Source organism: Hemitrygon akajei, chromosome 2, assembly GCF_048418815.1.
Source record: "Hemitrygon akajei chromosome 2, sHemAka1.3, whole genome shotgun sequence".
NCBI classification, from domain to species: domain Eukaryota; kingdom Metazoa; phylum Chordata; class Chondrichthyes; order Myliobatiformes; family Dasyatidae; genus Hemitrygon; species Hemitrygon akajei.
Genome location: NC_133125.1, coordinates 47571094 through 47592591, shown reverse-complemented (window position 1 = coordinate 47592591; position 21498 = coordinate 47571094). Strand labels below are relative to the sequence as shown.

The 21498-nt window shown below is 38.8% G+C and overlaps 1 protein-coding gene across 4 annotated transcripts in view; it reads left to right on the top strand.

Annotated features, from left to right (window-relative positions):
- ror2 (receptor tyrosine kinase-like orphan receptor 2) overlaps nucleotides 1-21498 on the top strand; it is a 295023-nt gene that overhangs the window by 233527 nt on the left and 39998 nt on the right. For 3 of the 4 annotated variants that reach the window (XM_073071920.1, XM_073071915.1, XM_073071928.1), the window contains one exon: nucleotides 11793-11870. The exons of the other annotated variant lie outside the window; for it this stretch is intronic. In XM_073071920.1, coding sequence (XP_072928021.1) covers nucleotides 11793-11870 — 78 coding nt within the window. The remainder of the gene's footprint in view (nucleotides 1-11792; nucleotides 11871-21498) is intronic. 4 annotated transcript variants of the gene reach the window in all.

Below are 21498 nucleotides of genomic sequence, written 5' to 3'. Positions count from 1 at the left end.
CCCAGCCAGAAAAAGGCTGGGAAAAAGGAGAGATGAAACTAAATCTACCCCCATATCAGCAGAAGGCAACTCCATATATAAAGGTTAAAAAAGATCCACCCAAACTCTAAAGAAATAATAATCACTATACTAAAACCAAACTTCTTAATATAATTGGTAGTAAAAAAACCAAAAAGAATATAATCACTAGTAACTTATAAATCGGGTTAAAACCCAAACAAACCAAAAAAAAATTTAAACTGTGATAAGAAATGCATTATAGGAAGAAGACGAGAGAAAAAAAATGGCGAAATCAAAAAAAAAGCCAAAAATATTTTAAAGAAACCGCCATCTTAGTAAAAAAAAATTCACCTTCGAAGGATTAATAAAAATGACCAAAGCTAAAGTACAGTGATTGAAGTAAGTAAAATAAAAAGATTAGTACATCAAAAAAAAACTTTAACTAGAGTGTAAAATATAGAGTAAACCTACACCAATAGCCAGAAACAAAATCTGGTTTTGGAAACAAAAACCATCTTGCAACGATCAAAATCACTCATTTATTAGAGATGAGAATCCGTAGCAGTAGGGAAGTTCTCATTCAAAAAGCTTCTCGCTTCAGATGTAGAAAAGAAAACACGCCGAGATGCATTGGGAGGCGAGATTCTGAGCTTCGCAGGGTATAAGAGCGCAGTTTTTAGATTTTTCTCATAACATTCGGACATCAGAGGTTTAAAAAGAAGCCTTGCCTTCATTACTTCAGGACTAAAATCTTCCACTAATCGAAAATTGAATTCTTGAAATTTGACCATCCCTACACGTCGAGCCACACGAATAAGTTGCTCTTTAACATGCACATAATGAAATCGGACCGTTACAACCGGTGGTTTAGCTGAAGCACTTGGTGATCGACGCATAATTCTGTGAGCGCGATCAAGTTACGGAGGACTGTCTGGGAATACAGAAGGGAACGCATCCTTTAAAAGTTGAGCAAAGTACTTCGAGGGGTCCCCTTGTTCAATACCTTCCGGGAGACCAAGTATGCGTAAGTTCTGTCTTCTGGACCGATTCTCAAAGTCGACACTCTTGGCTTTAAGTGTTTCCACCTGTTTAATCGTTGAAAGTAATTTCTGCTCCAGTTTTTCAATTATCAAGTCTCCCTTCCAAGCGTCCTCTTGCAAAGTTGCGATTAGAACTTGCTGCTGGTTAACTACTGAATCCGTCTTATCCATATAATCTTGAAAAGCCTTTATATCTTGTTTGAAAATTTGTCGTTGTTCTTTAAATTTTTCATTTAAAACCTCCAATAATATTTCATAAGTCAATTCAGTGCGCTTAGGATCGGCCTTTTTCTTCTTCCCGTTCCCGTTAGGATCATTCCTAGGTTCTCGCCCTTTAGATCTAAGAGTCATTTCTGTATTCATTTCTTCAAAATTCACAATAAACTCTTAAAGATAAGTCCAAGAAAGTAGCAAGAATCGTTTGGTGTAGGTAAAAGTAAGTTAAATAAGGGTGATCATAGATTTAAAAAAGTAAAGGTTATGGAGCAAATCTGAAACAATGCTCACTCCATGAGCGTCTCCTGCTGACCTCTGCTGTTCATTATTTTATTTTTTTAAATTAATTTTCAGAATTTCGCCATCACCAGCATGGCCCAACATTTATTGCCTTTCCCTAATTTCGCTTGAAAGTGATGGTGAATCAGAATCAGGTTTAATATCACCGGCATATGTTGTGAAATTTGTTGACTTAGTGGCAGCAGTACAATGCAAGATGGTGTGTGACCTTCTTGGGGTCACCTACCATCACCAAAGGGGATAACTCCACTTGCCCCATCATTGAAATGTTCCCACAACATATGGACTCAACTTCAAGGACTCTTCATTTCATGTTCCAAATATTTGTTGCGTATTTATTTATTATTGTTGTTTCTTTCTCTTTGTATTAGCAGAGTTTGTTGTCTTGTGCACTGGTTGAATGTACAAGTTAGTGCGGTCTTTCATTGATTCCATTATGGATTTATTGAGTATGCCCACAAGAAAATGAATCTCAGGGTTTTTTCTGGTGACATATATGTACTTTGATAATAAATTTACTTTGAACTTTGAATTATAGCAGTCCTTCCGATGAAGATATTCCCACAGAACTTGAAACAAAGGCGATTTGAGGTAGATATGCTGGATTCTGATGAGTTTAGATAGGTTATTCCCACAGATGCAAGGACTAGTAGGGGTAAATTTAGAATTTTGGACAAGATATGTGAGGAATTAGAAGCATTTTTTCTGTAGTAGATAGTAATGGTAACTTACCTCAGAGATGTAGTAGGAGTGAGTTGAATAAATAAAGCAGAGATGGTAAAACAGCTGTGCTTATACACTTTGACCGAAGACATTGTATCAGAAGCACATCAAGAAATTGACCAAGACGCAACTCAGGCATTTACGCCAAATATTACACATCAAATGGCAAGAGAGGGTACCAGATGTGGAGGTGCTCAAACGTGCTGGGACAGTCAGCGCAGAATCGCTCATCACAGCTTCTCAGCTGCATTGGATTGATCATGTCACAAGAATGAGCGATGATCGTTTACCCAAAGCAGTTTTCTATGGCGAGCTACGTGAAGGAAAGAGGAAGCATGGTGGTCAGAAGCTGCGCTACAAAGATGTGCTCAAGCTCCATATGAAGAACACCGACATGAATGTCAACACCTGGGAGAAAGATGCTTTGGACAGAAGTTGTTCGCGCTGCATTGTCAAGAAGTCAATCCCAGCTATCGAGGGGAAAAGGCAGAAGAAACATAAAGCAGGTCATGAACGCAGACATTCAGTGCCAGACCAGTTAAATTCGCAAATGCAACTGTTGTGGGAGACAATGCTGATCCAGTGCTGGTCTTGTGGCCCATAAACGTGCCTGCAAAGACTAAATTCTCAACACAGTCAACATCGAAATCAATGGACAGCCAAAGAAGAGGAGGAATGAAGACACAAAAGAGGAAATGGATAGGCATTTGAAATTGAACTTGGAGAGTGACAGATATAGAGCAGGTAAATTGAATTAACTGGATTGCTCGACTGTGAGCTAGAATGGACTCAATTGGTGGAATGGACCTCTTCACCTTAGGACTATGACCCCCACCACCTTCTCTATGTATTTCCTTATCTCTGACCTCCACCATCTCCTTGCTGAGCTGTATTCCTTCGAAGCTATCAATCACCAAACTTCCTGTCCCACACCTTCTGTTGATTGATGTTAACAATTCTCCTCAAGTCCTTTCCTCCTTCAATCAAATCTGCTGCTGTTGATGCAAACCTCCGAGAAGCAATTCTTGCAAACTGCCACCAGGTCACCATTGTCCCTTGCCTGTTATAATTCTGTGGATCTATTGTAGATTCACTATTCTTGCCCAGAACTGCTTATTTGAATCACTACAGGCAGATTTCTGACTCCTCCAATAGACAAAGTCCCTAATGTTCCAATATGATCCTGCCGAGGGTAATAATCACTTTTCCACCTTTCTGACCAGCACCCAGTCCCTTGTATCTCCTGTCTTACGGGCTGCAATAACGCTTCCTGTGTCTCTCCTTCACCCACCCCTTTCACTGAATATTAAAAGCTCATAAATCTTCTAACGTTAACCAGGTCATTAAACTGAGCATTAACTCTGTTTCATTCTCTATAGATGCTGTCTTATCTCAAGTTTTTACAATTCTGACATATTCCAGATTTATCTCTTTTCTACACAGATTATAATTTTATTAGCAGCAGTAATAGGGGCACAAAGTTACAGTCTTGATGTGCTTGCTGTGGAAACCAAGTGCCCAGATCTATTTCCTGTTCACTTGAAGTTCTGCTACAAAAAGTCTGTGGAACAGATCACATTTATATGCAATGCTCAGAAAAGCCATAGGGTCTGACCTAATCTTCCTTCCACATAGCATATTGCCATTTGAGAGAAACATTCACTTGAGATTAAAGGAAGGCAAGTAAACAGTAAAGCAGCCTAATGCTTGTCGAATGCACATGTAGCAGATTTAATAAGCTAAATTTAAATGTTCTCCTAAGCTGCATTCGTGTAGCACATTTAAGAATTCAAACTGGTTTGAGCAGACTTCCTGAAGAAACTGCCACAGGCTCTGAACTTTATTGTATGATGTGATCTTTCAGGTTATTCTGCCTTAGTTTTATGAGCATGAACCCAAGTCACAATGTACACACAATGTAGTCTTAGTGTGTTTCATTTCACAGAAAGCTTCACATCAAAGATGTGGTAGATTTTTTTTTTCTGCAGATAGTGTACTAAACTTAGAGTGAGATGCTTTAAAGGTAAGCCACCCAATTGGTTAGGTATATATCTTCATGTTAGTGTTTATAGACTACTGTCCAGTTGACCATCTTACCCGCACTATAGGATGTGATGCCACTGTTGTATATACTGAGTCAGTACTTTCCATGGCAAATTCCATTTGAATGGAATGGTTTTTATTATCGGTTTTATCATTCACTTTGACAAATCTATCTTCATCTTATAACCAACATTACAACTAGTCATAACATTTTTAAAAGGTGTATTTGTTTGACACCTTGTCTTTATTATGAAGATAAAGAGAATTCTTTGTTCCTGAATGAAAGGCTGCAAATATCTGTTACAGAAAAATAATTAACTGCAGACCTGAGAAAACATGAGCCATGTTGGAATATGGTCTCTTATTTTTCTCTGGGATCTAGAAGTTAGCACTAAACGTAATTAATTTGATGGTTGGGGAAAATGTAAGGTTTGATCATTTAGACCAAATGCAGACAGTAGTCATAGAATCAGAAGCAAGGAAACAGATAATTCACCTTATTGAGGCCATTCTGACCATGACCCAATTTACACTGAGCTTGCACTAATCCTGTCTTACTGTCCCTGATAACTTGAAATTTGGATGTTGGGATTGGGTGGGTGAGCTGAAAAATTATGTCTTGGAGTTCATGATTTAATTGTCTGCCTGGGTTCTGATCGCCTCTTTTGAAACATATTCACAAATGGTCCTAATCTCTTGTTTTCTGTATTGGTTTCCACTTTCATTGCATCTGTCAGCAAGGTAGCTAAAGACTTTATAAATTAAATCTGCTACACATGTGAAAAGGAAGTAGAAACTCTCCAGTTACTAAATTCAGATGGTTTAGGCAGTGAGTAAATGTGCCATATGGTATAGAGGGATCTTGATTTCCTCTCCCTCATTTGGAATATTTATTTGAACACTTAGCTTTGTCTGTCAGCACCCACGGTAGATACTCATTGATCAAAAATGACAATGTTGTTAAGGTATAGGCAGTTTTCAGCATTGTGGAAACATGCTATAGAATGGGGAAATATATTAACAATGGAAAATGGTGGTTTGATGAATCTGGACAAACAAAAGAAAAGCCAAGAAGATAAAGATTATGTCATCTGAAATAATTACAAGAGGTCATGGAGTCTTAATCTATATTGAAATATAACCATATAACAATTACAGCAGGGAAACAGGCCATCTCGGCCCTTCTAGTCCATGCCGACGCTTACACTCATCTAATCCCACTGACCTGCACTCAGCCCATAACCCTCCATTCCTTTTCTGTCCATATACCTATCCAATTTTACTTTAAATGATAATACCGAACCTGCCTCTACCACTTCTACTGGAAGCTCATTCCACACAGCTACCACTCTCTGAGTAAAGAAATTCCCCCTCGTGTTACCCTTAAACATTTGTCCCCTAACTCTCAAATCATGTCCTCTTGTTTGAATCTCCCCTGCTCTCAATGGAAAAAGCCTATCCACATCAACTTGATCTAACCCCCTCATCATTTTAAATACTTCTATCAAGTCCCCCCTCAACCTTCTACATTCCAAAGAATAAAGACCCAACTTGTTCAGCCTTTCCCTGTAACTTAGGTGCTGAAACCCAGGTAACATTCTAGTAAATCTTCTCTGTACTCTCTCTATTTTGTTGATATCTTTCCTATAATTCGATGACCAGAACTGTACACAATACTCCAAATTCAGCCTTACCAATCAATGCCTTGTACAATTTTAACATTACATCCCAACTCCTATACTCAATGCTCTGATTTATAAAGGCCAGTATACCAAAAGCTTTCTTCACCACCCTATCCACATGAGATTCCACCTTCAGGGAACTATGCACTATTATTCCTAGATCACTGTGTTCTACTGCATTCTTCAATGCCCTACCATTTACAATGTATGTCCTATTTGGATTATTCCTACCAAAATGTAGCACCTCACACTTATCAGCATTAAACTCCATCTGCCATCGTTCAGCCCACTCTTCTAACTGGCCTAAATCTCTCTGCAAGCTTTGAAAACCTACTTCATTATCCACAACGCCACCTACCTTAGCATCATCTGCATACTTACTAATCCAATTTACCACCCCATCATCCAGATCATTAATGTGTATGACAAACAACATTGGACCCAATACAGATCCCTGAGGCACACCACTAGTGACCGGCCTCCAACCTGACAAACAGTTATCCAGCACTACTCTCTGGCATCTCCCATCCAGCCACTGTTGAATCCATTTTACTACTTCAATATTAATACCTAACAATTGAACCTTCCTAACTAACCTTCCGTGCGGAAACTTGACAAAGGCCTTACTGAAGTCCATATAGACAATATCCACTGTTTTACCCTCGTCAACTTTCCTCGTAACCTCTTCAAAAAATTCAATAAGATTTGTCAAACATGACCTTCCACGCACAAATCCATGTTGACTGTTCCTAATCAGACCCTGTCTATCCAGATAATTATATATACCATCTCCAAGAATACTTTCCATTAATTTACCCACCACTGACGTCAAACTGACAGGCCTATAATTGCTAGGTTTACTCTTAGAACCCTTTTTAAACAATGGAACCACATGAGCAATACGCCAATCCTCCGGCACCATCCCCGTTTCTAATGACATTTGAAATATTTCTGTCAGAGTCCCTGCTATTTCTACACCAACTTCCCTCAAGGTCCTAGGGAATATCCTGTCAGGACCTGGAGATTTATCCACTTTTATATTCCTTAAAAGTGCCAGTACTTCCTCCTCTTTAATTGTCATAGTTCCCATAACTTCCCTACTTGTTTCCCTTACCTTACACAATTCAATATCCTTCTCCTTAGTGAATACCGAAGAAAAGAAATTGTTCAATATCTTCCCCATCTCTTTCGGCTCCTCTAGCTGTCATAGCTGTCCATTCTGATTCTCTAAGGGACCAATTTTATCCCTCACTATCCTTTTGCTATTAATATAACTGTAGAAACCCTTCGGATTTATTTTCACCTTACTTGTCAAAGCAATCTCGTATCTTCTAGCTTTTTAAATTTCTTTCTTAAGATTCTTTTTACATTCTTTATATTCCTCGAGCACCTCATTTACTCCATGCTGCCTATATTTATTATAGATCTCCTTTTTCCGAACCAAGTTTCCAATATCCCTTGAAAACCATGGCGCTCTCAAACTTTTAACCTTTCCTTTCAACCTAACAGGAACACAAAGATTCTGTACCCTCAAAATTTCACCTTTAAATGACCTCCATTTCTCTATTACATCCTTCCCATAAAACAAATTGTCCCAATCCACTCCTTCTAAGTCCTTTTGCATCTCCTCAAAGTTAGCCTTTCTCCAATCAAAATTCTCAAGCCTGGGTCCAGTCCTATCCTTCTCCATAATTATATTGAAACTAATGGCATTGTGATCACTGGACCCGAAGTGCTCCCCAACACATACGTCCGTCACCTGACCTATCTCATTCCCTAACAGGAGATCCAACACTGCCCCATCTCTAGTTAGTTCCTCTATGTATTGCTACAAAAAACTATCCTGCACTCATTTTACAAACTCCAAACCATCCAGCCCTTTTACAGAATGGGCTTCCCAGTCTATGTGTGGAAAATCAAAATGTCCCACAATCACAACCTTGTGCTTACTACAAATATCTGCTACCTCCTTGCAAATTTGCTCCTCCAATTCTCGCTCCCCATTAGGTGGTCTATAATACACCCCTATAAGTGTTACTACACCTTTCCCATTCCTTAATTCCACCCTAATAGTCTCCCTAGATGAGCCCTCTAATCTATCCTGCCAAAGCACCACTGTAATATTTTCTCAGACAAGCAATGCAACACCACCTACTCTTGCCCCTCTGATTCTATCGCACCTGAAGCAACGAAATCCAGGAATATTTAGTTGCCAATCACACCCCTCCTGCAACCATGTTTCACTAATAGCTACAACATCATATTTCCAGGTATCAATCCATGCTCTAAGCTCATCCACCTTTCTTACAATGCTCCTAGCATTAAAATAGATGCATTTAAGAAACTTTCCACCTCTTCCTCTCTGTTTATCCCTAACGATGGTGCTAAGCGGGTAGCTCGGCCGAGATGGGGCTCGGTGCTCGGTGTCGGAGGGCTGGTCGGAGGCTCAAAGTTTTCGGACAGACTCGGAGTTGGCTGTGGTTGGGGCTACCAAAGTGCTGTATCAGCAAGCTGCAGCGTTGGAGGTTCATGGCAGGAAGAGTTTTTCTTCCTTCTACCGTCTGTGTGAGATGATGGGCTGTCGGGACTTTGAGACTTTCTTTTAAACCGTGCCATGGACTTTTCCTTATCAGATTACGGTATTGCTTTGCACTGTTGAATCTATGTGTTATAATTATGTGGTCTTTGTCAGTTAGTCTTTTATCAATTATGGTATTGTCTGCACTGTTGAAAATATATATGTTAACTATAACTATATGTAACTATGTGGTTTTGTGTAGGTCTTGTAGCTTTAGTTTCGACTGATGGGTTTGTAGTTCCTTTCCGGGGAACGTGCTAAGATGGTAGCGCGATATCGATACACAGCAGCCTCTCCGGACTCTGGATTGGGGATTACCAAACGAAATGTGGTTTTTCTTGTGTGGTCTGTTTTGTGCTTTTTCGTGATATCATTCCGGAGAACGTTGTCTTATTTTTTAACTGCATTTTATTTGTGGTTTATAAATGACAATAATCTGAATCTGAACTTTATTATCTTTTTCTTCCTTCTCTCCTACATCTTCGGTCTGAGCGCTCCCCTTCTCTATCACCTGCCTATCCTCCCACACACACTGTCTACTAGCTTTCTCTATTTGTGAACTAACGTCCTCTCCCCTAGTCTCTTCAAATTGATTCCCACCCCCCAACCATTCTAGTTTAAAGTCTCCCCAGTAGCCTTAGCAAATCTCCCCACCAGGATATTAGTCCCCCTAGGATTCAAGTGTAACCTGTCCTTTTTGTACAGGTCATATCTGCCCCAAAAGAGGTCCCAATGACCCAGAAACTTGAATCCCTGCCCCCTGCTCCAATCCCTCAGCCATGCATTTATCCTCCACCTCATTCCATTCCTACTCTCACTGTCGCGTGGCACAGGCAGTAATCCCGAGATTAAAAAGGGCAGAAATCCTGAATCGGTTTTCGTTTGGAGAAGGAAGTCAGAGGATCAGAACGGGAGTGCGACCGGAGCCATCTTGAATTTTTCTTATTCTCATCAGAGTTAAGAGAGGCAGGACTGTGCAGGCGTGTGACGGCGGGCAGTGAAGCGGGGAAGATTTTAAAAGGACACAGCCTTATTCAGCGGGCTGCGTCGTTTGCGGGCATCATCAAATAATCCCATCAGCCTCCTATACCTATGGCAACCATCAAATTGTTTATCCATACTAATCCCATTCAATCCATAGCCTTCTGTGTCATGGCATTTTCAAAAACACTTCAGAGTATCTTAAATATTGTGAGAGTATTTGCCTCCACCATGAATGCTGGAGGTCAGAATAGATGTAGTAAGGGACATGCTGAAGAAACTGGTGCAAGTCTCAGATCAGAAAGAGCTGCCATTTTGCACAGTGAAGGTAATGAAAGGGATATATGATGCCATAATGTATAAAATAAGAACAAGAAAGGTATTGGTTTGAGCAGTGGAGCGGCATAGGTGTGAAAGCAGGAATTTACAGAAGAGCAACAAACATTGTGAGGGAATGGACTGAGGAAATGGTTAAGATTTCATCATATGAACACGTTGGGAAGAATTAACAGTGAGGGAAAAGTGCAAGACGCGTGGGATCAATGTTAGTTGTATGTTAATTTAAACTTAAATTAGAAGTTTTTTTCTGTTTCTTAGTTTTATATGTTTTTCTGTCATGGGATGGCTGTGTACCGGTAAATATGTTGTCCTGTATCTGCTCTATGATATGCTGTGCTGCCTTGTAAAATAAGAATAAATAATAATAAAAATTTGAATTACAAAATAAAAGAAGAGCAACATACAAAAAAGATCAATTGATCTAACGTTGGGTGCTGAAAAGGATTGCTCAAAATCTGTTAGACAGCAAGGAGGACCAAACTTTCCATCTGGGACCAAATAAATCCCATTTGTTCCCATTGGATTGTGAAACTGAAAAGAAACTGGCATATAAGAGAAATGGTGGGCTATGTGGAAGGGAAGGGCTAGATTGATCTTGGAGTAGGTTAAAAGGTCAGCACTATATCGTAGGCCAAGGGGCCTGTACTGTTCTGTGATGAATTGAGATGATATTCACAGTTGTGAAATTGGAAGGAAGCTGAAGAGCAAAACACAAATAAGGTTGGCGGTCAAGAAATCTTTGCATTGGCTTTAGGAGTTATTTGGTGGTAGTTTCATTAAATGAACAGGAATTCATACTCAAAGGTACCCTCAAAGACTTCGGTTGCCAGCAAATAAATTCATTGATACCCCTGTGACTGGAGATAGTATAGAAATGATACTGATATTTTAAGTTTATGTGTGCTGTTTTTGAACTATAGAGTCTGCCTTGAATTTGCATCAAAATTATGAATGTTTGTAGAGGAAGACGTTTATAGGAAGGAATGAACTGTACTAATAAATCATACGTTTTCTATAATAAATTTCATACATTAGAAGCTCTGCAGTTGGTAGTTGTGTTTATAAAGTTTTCAGCATTACTGATAAACTACAGCTGTGGTTGAAAAGTACAAAGGAGATGTAAAATGCAGGGAAGGGAAGGCGTTTTGCACGACTAACCAATATAGTTAGTGCAGCCTGGAGGAATAGTATCCTTTTAATCTCATTTATTTAGCCACTCTTGTTCATAGCCCAGTTTCATTAGGCTGGTTTCTGCAGATTGTTGCTCAGTGGTTAATCTAAATATTTCTCATACTTGTCAGAGCTAAAATTGATTGTGAAAATGTTTGGCTGTTGGCACCTTTTCCATTGTGCTGAACTGCTGTAATTATTGCCATATTTTCAGATGAAGATAACCTACATACCACAAGATTATTGTGTGATAAAAAAAATTTAAATCAGTTTTTCTGACTGTTTATAATGTTTACAATCCATATTCAGGTCATATGAGTGCTACAGAAAGAAGGAGCTAAATTGTCTGTTGTTTGTATTTTTGTTATTTTGAGTGGCAACTCCAGGTAGATTCATTCTCCTTGTTTGTTGCGGCGTCAACCAAATTACTGTCATTTGTGTTCCAGTCCTGACTGTAAATAGTCTTGTGTGGGGTCATCTCCATAAAGCCCAAACAAGGTGCATGCATAATTGCTTTCAACGGAGTGATTGCATCATGTTCAGGGTGGGATGTGATGCTCTCAACAGTGTTGGAGTAAATGAAAACAACTGCAGATACTGGAAATCTAAAATAAAAGTCAATATTTATTTTTCACTAAGCCACTGGAAGAACTGCTGCACTTTGATCTTTATAGTGGAATAGTTGTAGATCTTTTTTATGATCAACAATTTTACTTCCAGATGAAGTTCACCAATCTGATCCAAGTGGCTCCATTGGAACGGGAGGAGACCGACACAGTCCTTTGCCTACAGCTCAAGGTAAATGCCTTTATTTTTCTCTTATTGCAAAGTCAGAAGTTGAGAATTTATCTGGTTTCCCCGTCATGTTTGATCAGTAGAAGTGCAGCTTTTTCTCACTAATATCTTCCCAAATCACAGGGAATTTCATTGGAAACTAATTTTTGAGAGCTTGCAGATGAACTTTTAGTGGTTGTGCAATCATTTTTCCGGTGTGTGTATTAGCAAATTTTATTCATTACTGTCCATTTTATTTGTATAGTCAAGGAATGGAGCACCTTGCAGTCTGTGAAACAGCATTTTCTAATATATATATATATATTTGGAATATCGAGTATTTTTGAAAGTGCAGTTTCATTAGACTATTTTACTGCTCCTTGACATGCTTTGTTATTTTTCTCATACTGATTTCCAAAGTAATTAGTAAAATTCTTAAATGAGTTGCAAGAAGGATGTTGAGGCTTTGAAAAGGGGGCAGAAGAGGAGCAGGAGTATTCTGTGCTGGGCATTTATTATGGTAACTTGTCGCATTAGTGGATGCGTGGTAAAAGCGAAGGGAATAACTTGCGTATTCTTGCTTATTTCGTGGCTGTTTGTAACTTGGGACTGGCGGAGGTCACTTCTTTGCTGACCGTTGAGGTAGCACTCAATAATGCCTAACTGTATGTTTGCTAATTGCTAATAAAGGATCGAAATACAAAATTCCAACAATTTGGAGCAATCATTGGAGCTCTGGGCATGTCATGCAAGTACAAGAAGTCTGTCTGGGGTCACAGGCTGCCAGCCATTGTTCTGGTTTGATTTTGGATCAGTTTTTTCCCACTACCAGGATGCTTCTTGGACTGGAGGCTTTCAGTTATAAGGAGATGCTGGAAAAACTTGGATTGTGTTTTTTTTTGGAGTATCAGAAGTTTGATGGAAGTTTATGAAATTATGTGAGCCATAGACAAAGTAGGCAATCAGAGTCTTTTTCCCCCCCAATTTTTACAGCATTGCTTTAAGGTGAGAATGTGGAACTTTTAAGGGAATGAGTGCAGGGTGAGTTTTACACAGGGGGTCAAGAGGCTTTTAGATGGGTACATGGATATGATGGAAGTGAGGGATCTGGATGATGTACAAGCAGAAGGGATTAGTTTAATTTGGCACCATTCTGCCACAGATGTTGTGGGGCAAAGAGCCTGTTTCTGTGCTGTACTTTTCTCTGTGCTGTGTCTTAATTTCTGGAAAGATTTGTGAAGCATTTGTTGATATTTGTACATATCAGGGCTCTGAATCTGGTGCTTTTTCCCACACTTCGACTCACTACTAAACATTCAGTTCATAGTTACTGGTAGGGTAGTCTTGGTCAGCACTGCTGTACCTCATTCCATCCCCCCAACTCCCCAACCACAAGGTCTTTTTGTCTTTGAGCACACTTGCCTCACTCCTCTTCCTCCTGTTCTAGGAATCTAAAGACTTCAATCACAATCAGCCTCTTCTTTACTATTTCCTCAGGCCTGTCTAGCTGTTGTGTTCCTCTGTTTGCCTGTATGTTGAGCATTATATTCTCTCTTGTTAATTACATAAATTCTGAAATTTAAAAGAGCACTGACCAATATTTGTTGGGCTATTATCTACCCCTCCCATCACTGAAGAGAGCAATACCCACACAGTTACAACTTCCATTATAATGGAAATTTTAAAGTGTAGCGAGTTTAAAATCTGCACACACATACACACTTTATCTATTATCTGCTGCCCTTTTCCTCTAGCTTCCTGAGAACTATGCACATCTTTGATTCCTTTTGTGCAATTTTCTGAGTATCTGTATTCAACTTACTGAGTTTCACATTTTACAATTCCAAATTGAGTCAAAATAAGACCAAAGAGCCGAATTTTATATCCTAATCCACATTTCTCAGTGATATATTTTATTTATAGATACGCATGGTAACATGCCCTTAAAGGATCAACGAGCCCACACTGCCCAGTTAAATCCATGTGACCAATTAACCTACTAACGTTTTTTCTTTCAGGTTTGCACAGTGGTTGTCCGCCCTGTTGGTGTGGCCTTTTGTTGATTCTGTTATGGTTATGGGGTTTATTGAGTATTGCCCACAAGAAAATGAATCTCTGGGTTGTATATGTTGACATAAATGTACTTTGATAGTACATTTACTTTGAACCTGTATGTCTTTGGGTTATGGGAGGAAACCCACATGGTCATAGGGAGAATATAGAAACTTCTTACAGACATTGGCGGAATTGAACCTGGGTCACTGGCACTGAGAAACATTACTCTAACCTCTACAGTACCATGCTACCCCAAATATGTAACACAAAAGCTGTATAAACCTATTGCAGTTGAAGTATTAACAAAAATTTGCAGCAAGATCAATTTTAAAATGGTTAAATTTTTTTATAACTCAAGTAAGTGTGTGTTAATGATCTCGGAAGACTACAAAATTAAGGGTCTCCACCTCCCCCCCCCCGTAGTTCCCTCACTTCTATGTCCTTCTCCAATTTCTTGTCACCACACTTTGCTTTGCCTCTTTCTTCCCTGTTACTTCTCTCATTTTGCTCCATTTTTTAAATCAGTCTTCCAGCTTCCTCCCACCTCCTATCCATTTTCTCCATCCTCACCCCTATTGTTCTTCCTCGCTCTTAAACTTCACACTTCTGCGAAAAAGGTGAATTACAGGTGCAAGAAGTCGATATCTTCTCTTATCGCACCGGCCTCACCACTCCCTCTCTCTCCCAACTTCCCTATCTAGTTCTCCTCCAGTCTGCTTTCTCTTTATTCCATGCTCCACTCTTCTGCCAGATTCTATCTTCAGCCTTCCATCAGTTCCACGTATCACCTTCCCATCTTTTTATGTTTCCACTCCTCTCCGCCCCACCTGTCATCATTTGCCCTTCCCCCATCACCTGGATCCATCTATCACTAGCTCTTGCTTCTCCTCCTCCCCCACCCTTTTTATTTTGGCATCTTCGCTCTTTCTTTCCAGTCCTGGTGAGAGGTCTCAACCCAAAATATTGACTGTCTATTTCCCTCCCAGCTGCTGCCTGACGTACAGATTTTTCTTCGGCATTTTGTGTGTTGCTCCAGATTTTCAGCATCTATATAGTCTTTCTTCAGTCTTTGTTTTCTGTGCCCCCACTAATGCTGGGGCTATTGTTGTTTATAAATTATTGACATTCCTTTAATATGTATTAATGGTATGCTATTCTATTAAAATGGTGGATCCTTTCACTGGCATTGACTATGACACTGGTTTATAGGATGGACAGTGAGGACACTGTTGCCAGTCAAAAATGCCTTTGAGGCGTCATTGTCTTCCCATCTGGCACGGGCTCATACATGACTGACATATTAACAACACTTATCGAGGGTGACATAACCATGCCGTTCAAAACCGGTAAAGTTAAATCAGTCAGCCGCTGATTTCATGTGGATTATATAAAAACAAAAGTCTATCGTCCTCAATCTGGTAACACAGTTGAATGAAAATGTCTTGATAGCATTTGCCTTTTTTGAAATGTTAGTGTACTTTTCCAACTTTTGTGTATGCTTAATTATTGCATATCAGCCAGCATGTATAAAAAGTTGTCTCTTGGTTTTTGATATCATTCTATTCTCTTCATGCCTGCTTTTTCTCTCTCGTTGAATCACGCATCTTGAAATGTTGTACAAGGTAATGCATGTAACGTTTGTGGATCAGATTTCTTTTGGACCACATCAGTGTTAACTTTTGGAGGGTTGATTTCAATTAATTACATGGTAGTGTCCAGGAACAAAGCCTGTTGTTCATTTGAATCTTAACCCCAGGCATATGGTAATAAAGATTTTCGTTAAGATCTTTACACTTCATCACCTACCATTGAATAAGTAACAGGCACGGTCTCCTTAGAGTTGTGTAATATTTTATATATTAGTATCATTACGTTGTATTGAACCATAATCTCTTGCATAGAAGCTCTTTTCTGACAGAAATAATGCAATGCACTTAGTATCACAATGTTCCATGGAATTGAAGACTTGCTTTATCATTTTTCTGGGTTCAGCAGGAGGGTCTCCTTGAAAGAGGAGAAAAGGACAATTAATTTATTGTTCATTGGGAAGAGTTTAAATCCCAATGCCTGGACAAAGTGTTTACAAACATTTTATTTCTCATGGTCTCTTAGATGCTTGAAGATCTTTATGTATAAAAGCCATTCATTCAATACTGTATGTCTAGATAGGGCCAGTATTACTGTGAATTTTCAGATTTACATGGTCTTCCGTTTACTTGCAGACCCAAAGGAAATAATTCCCTTTCTGTAGCACTGGTCAAGTGTTTGGGGCAAATTGGAGGGAATATTTAAGTGTTATGTGGCAGTGCCAGTTGCAACCAGGGGTGAATCTATTAGTTGCGTTCTCGCAGCAGGAATTTAATGTGGAATGTTTCTTGTCTCTGTGGAATGTTCCATGTTGGTGCAGCATGATACTTTAAAATATGTGCTTACTGAGTCAGCAAATCAGTTTTCTGCTTTTGCATTCTGTACAGCCTTTGCTTTAGTGATCTTCGAAGCCATATTTAAAGCCAATATCTAACGTACTATTGTGCAAGTTGTAAATAGGAACTGCACATAACTGTAAATAAGAATCCAAAAAGTGCATCCATTTTGCATAATTCCCTGATGCTTATGGTGGATGGGGATTAGAAAACTGAGCTGATTTTACATGGTTTGTTTAATTTTTTACATATTTGGTGTTTTAGCAGTACCCTGGAGGTGTTCCAAAAGAACAAGCAGTCATTTCTTCTCGGCTTAATGACATGAACCTGCTGTGCACCTCAGCACAGAAGAATCATCATGAAAGATTTCACAAGAATTAATAAGTAGAAGTGTCCGCTCTTTTTCTTGAAAGGAAAACAATTTCTTTTAGCTGTACATTTTTTGGGCTGACCTAAGGCTCTACTCAAAAGCCTCCATCTCGTCTGACCCTAATCTCTGTGAGTTGGGATTCCTTCTTACACTGCTATCAGGGGGATGAGCGTTAAAACAATCCCTTATCCAAAATCTAGGATGGGCAATAGGAGGTGAATTTAGTGAGAAGATGCTCCAACCTGATGCATGTTTAGAAAATTTGTAGGATTTTTACTGCCGCTTGCTCTGGGGAAAGGGAGTTAGATACAGTGGATTCCGCTTAATTGGGCCATCACGTTAATTGGGGCAGCTGCTTAATTTGGACAACTTTTAAAGGACAAAAACAAATTGAGAAAGTAGCCAGGATTCCCTTCGTTTATTTGGGACTCCATTCTGCTTAATTGGGACAGGAGTCTGTTGCCGAACAGTTTCGGTCACGTGTGTGTTGTGTGGCTGTTGGATACTACACTGTGCTTAGAGCAAAGAGTTTTAAATTAATGTCACTTGCGTGTGTTGACATTCAAAATGCAGTGATTTTTTGTCACTGATAGTTGGTGAGTTATAAGCAGTAAGACAATTGAGAGCTGTTTTTCTCACTGTGGTTTCAAGCATGATGCGAGAAATGTCCGGGAGTGAAAATGAAATTATTCCACTAATTCAATGAGTTAGAAGCTATGACGAATCTGAAGGTGTAACAAGTTATCTTGGATGATATAATGAAAATGAAGATCTGGAGGATGCATTGTCAAAAGCTTGTTTGAAGGCGGTCCATTACGTCTGTGCTAATTTTGTTCATTTACAGTCATTCAAAAGAACACAGCAACATAAACTGGATCTCTGTCGGTAACTGTTAGGAACTAATACACAGTTTTATAGTATTGTAGTAGTTTTGGTAGTGTTCTAATTCTACATGTCATTGAAAAATATAATTTGTTACTCAGTTAAATGGTAGTTTGTCTTTTTAGTTCCTTTTTACTACTTCCATGAAACTTCGGCTAATTGGGGCAGCCACTTGGGCCAAAATGTACTGGTCCCATGGTGTCCTAATTAATCAGAACCCACTGTATTTGGATAATATCAAGTATACATCTTCTTTCTCCTCTATTTGAAAAGTGTTTATTTTTAATGTATACCTTCATTTGTTTGAATTGTTGGTAATGCTGACTTCAGGCAGCACTCAAAGCTGTAAAGACTCCAGGAGTTCCCCTGGGCTCCATCATTCTTTCTGACTGGGTTTGCATTCCTGTGTGTTCCGGGTACATGTGCATCATGCCTGTGTAACTTCGTGTCCTTTTTTGGCTGAGTTGTTTCAAGAATGGTTTGTAATTACATTCCCTCTTTAGCTAACTAGTGAAGCTGTAAAATTTTGTCCACAGGCGTAACCACAAACCTTTCGTTGTTCTAGCAGCACAGTGCAAAGTAATGTCAGCTTCAGTAAAACAATGTGGGAAGTTGCAAGACAATGTAAAAAAAACATTTTGCCTTTAGGAAATAGTTTTTTTCCAACTTTGTTGTACATATTTGTGGCAGTTACTAATGAAGGAGACAGATAAATCTGCTTGATTTTTATTTTTGAGTGCTTATGATATGCTGGAGGGATGGACAGAGTAGGGGAATATTAGTTTGAATTACAGAATGAATCACTGTGGATTAAAGAAGTGAAGAGGAAAAGCCTGATTTCTGAAAATACTTTTGCTGAACAATAGTTCTGCTGTGTGAGAAATTGGTTCCATATGTGACATTTCTCTAACATACTTGCAAGGCGTTCCACCATTATTTGCATAAGTATGTTTTTTTTTAAAAAATGGATAGTACAAATGAAATCAGTGAAAAAATCTTAAATTCTTCTGCATTGAATATAGGATGGCGGTACCAATCATTCTACACCATATTATAATGGTGATATATAGTTCTACCCTGAGACTTGGGTCGATGAATATGCTGTTCCCTGCATCTCTGTAGATCTGAACGCTGCTACCAGTGCTTCATATTTTAGAACTGAAGTGCAAAGTTGCTGCATTTATCTGCACAATGCCTGCTGTCTTCAGAGGGTGTAATTCTGTCCACAAACCCAAGCAATTGTATTTCTGTCATACCTGTAATGTCTCTGCCTGCGTATGGAATCACTAGAAACGGTTCATCGCACTATACGTAATGCTACTTTTCAACTGGTATTCAGCCAACTCAGTTAGCAGCATTCGTAAAGGTTTGATGTGTAAATGTCTAAGCAAAAAAGGTCCTGCATTCCTAATTAATTTTGATCATGGGGAGTACTGAATTTTCATATTTTGATACAGTGAATCCCACCAAGAAAGAATAGTGCATTGTTATCTCTTTTACTAAGTCTTCTTGCATTGAGTGGTAAACTGCATTTGTCTTTAAGTTTGTATGAAATAAGAGAGCAATATGGTACATTCTAGCATTCTAAATAAATATCTTGCAAAATCTCTGAATTTGCCACTCATCTGTTCTAAACTGGTTTGAACCAGGAGGAAAGTTTTCTCATCTCAAATCTCCCCACTTGATATTTTAAAGCCGTGGTCTTTCATTTCTTCTCTGGTTTTTCCACCCTTACCCAACTACTCACTGGCTGACTGACAGGCAATTCAACTCCATGATAAAGCTATAGTCTGTTTTGCCAGTAGGGTTATTATGCTTCATAATCACTGGATGACAGACATTGCTGCTCTTATAAGCCTTAGCTTCAGTAGTTGTTTTGATCTACTTGCTGTTGTAAAAATTGAAGTAGGTATTTATATAGCTTCAAAAGAAAAAGAAAATTTACATAGATCTAGTGGTATTAGGTGAGTTGGGATAATAACTGAGTGTCAGCAAGATGTGGAAAAAATGTGAACTGTTTTTTGGAGAGGGCAATGATTTTAAATATTCCAAATAATTTCATTTCAATTTTGCAGCTGAAAAAGTTATAAAATTTTTGTTGAATTGTTTAATTTAATTTGCTGAGCTGCGGCCATCTTCATTTCTGCATGCAAACAGAAAGTATTAATCTTTTCTATTTCCTCTTTCTCTCTCTCATGCAAAAACATGAAATACAAGGAGCACTCAACATCATGTAGCATCTATGGAAGGAAATGGAGAGTTGATCTTTCAAGTTAGAAACCCTTATGCACAATTGGAAGAGAAGGGCACTGAGAAGGTTAGTGGGACACAGTGATAAAGTAAAGGGAACTTCTAGTCAGATGACAAGTTACCATGGGTATAAGATGTAGATGAAGTTACGTAGTTGAAAGATTAATGACGGAAGTTAGAGAGAAAGCAGATTCTAAGCAACAGAAAGCCTATGAAATGACAATGAGAGGATGAGATCATGAGAAATAAAGAGCACAAGGAATAGATCATAAATGCTGCAAAATATCTAAGAGGTCAGACCGTGCAAATGGATAGTGAGAAAGTGAGCTATTATTACTTCCTGTCCATTCAAAGATGCAGAATTTTCTTCAGTGTCCAAAATTTCCCATCTGATCAAATGTGTTCAACATTAGAACGTTATGCTCCAGCCATTTGCAGTTGTTGTTTTTTTTTTGGCTAATTATGTTATTGGAAGATTTCAATCATCCTTCTGCATCTTAAGATGGTAAGACTGGTACCTAATCACTAAGGCTAAGAACCAAATTTTAAGGAAATTTGTAGCAATCTTATGCTGTTCCAGTAAATAAAAATGGAATTATTTAAGTAACAAAACTGGGCAGAGCATGTTCTTTATATCTGCATAGGTTATTCATCAGGTAACACTGGATTATTTTCTTATAACAAGAAACTTGTTATAACAAGTTCTTATAACAAGAACTTCACTGTAAGCTCCTGTTCCTTTTGGTAAATCATCTCAGAGAATACTGTTTGATGAAGATCAACACTTCTCATGGCCCATAGGTTAACTTTTCATGAGTGTGCAGATAGCTGATCAGATTTTCTGTTGGAAGGTGCTAGGTTCCCCCTGGATTATGTAAATTATAGCACTCCATTCTCAACATCCATTGCCAATGAACACCAGTTACGTCACGTTTGTGCTACCAGTTTTATTAGCCAATTAATGAGTGCTGATTGTAAGGCTACTAAAGTAAATCTTGGAAGACACTATCAGAATCAGCACACAATTTTGTTCCCTGCCTTTATGGTGTACTGGGTGTATTTATTTGCAGAACCTCGCCCATTGTGCACGACAGATGTCCATTGAAAATTCAGTAACTTGTTTAATTACCTGATCCTGTCTGTGATCTTATTATAAATTACAGGGGAAGTTGTCTAAATATCACTTTAGAGACCTGCTTAATAACAGTGCTGTACTTTCTAAAGATCATTCTGCGTAATCCCTCCTCTCCTGCAAAAAAAAAGGACTTTATAGTTCTCATGCTAACTCCGAGTTAAAGAATAACACGTTGAAGCTTTATGCCTTGGGTGATGCTGACCAAAGGGAAAATGTAAACAATCCAGTTACCATACTGCTCCTAATGACGGAAAAGGGATATCAGTAAACTTGCCCTCGAGCACTTTCAAGATGCTGTGCATGCTGGTCACAGATAATGCCAGATAATTCTCATTATAATTTTCTGGTAAGGATCGCTGAAGATAACTCCATACAAAGGCAATTGAGTAGTTAGGCCCGGAGGAATTCAGTAGATTATGTCCTGGTTTTGCTTAAAATCTAGAATTATTTTGTCAGATGTAGTGACAGAAAGAGGATCCATCATTAAAAATTTATAGAGGTGGTTCCTTACCATAATTTTGAGACATTTCCAGATTT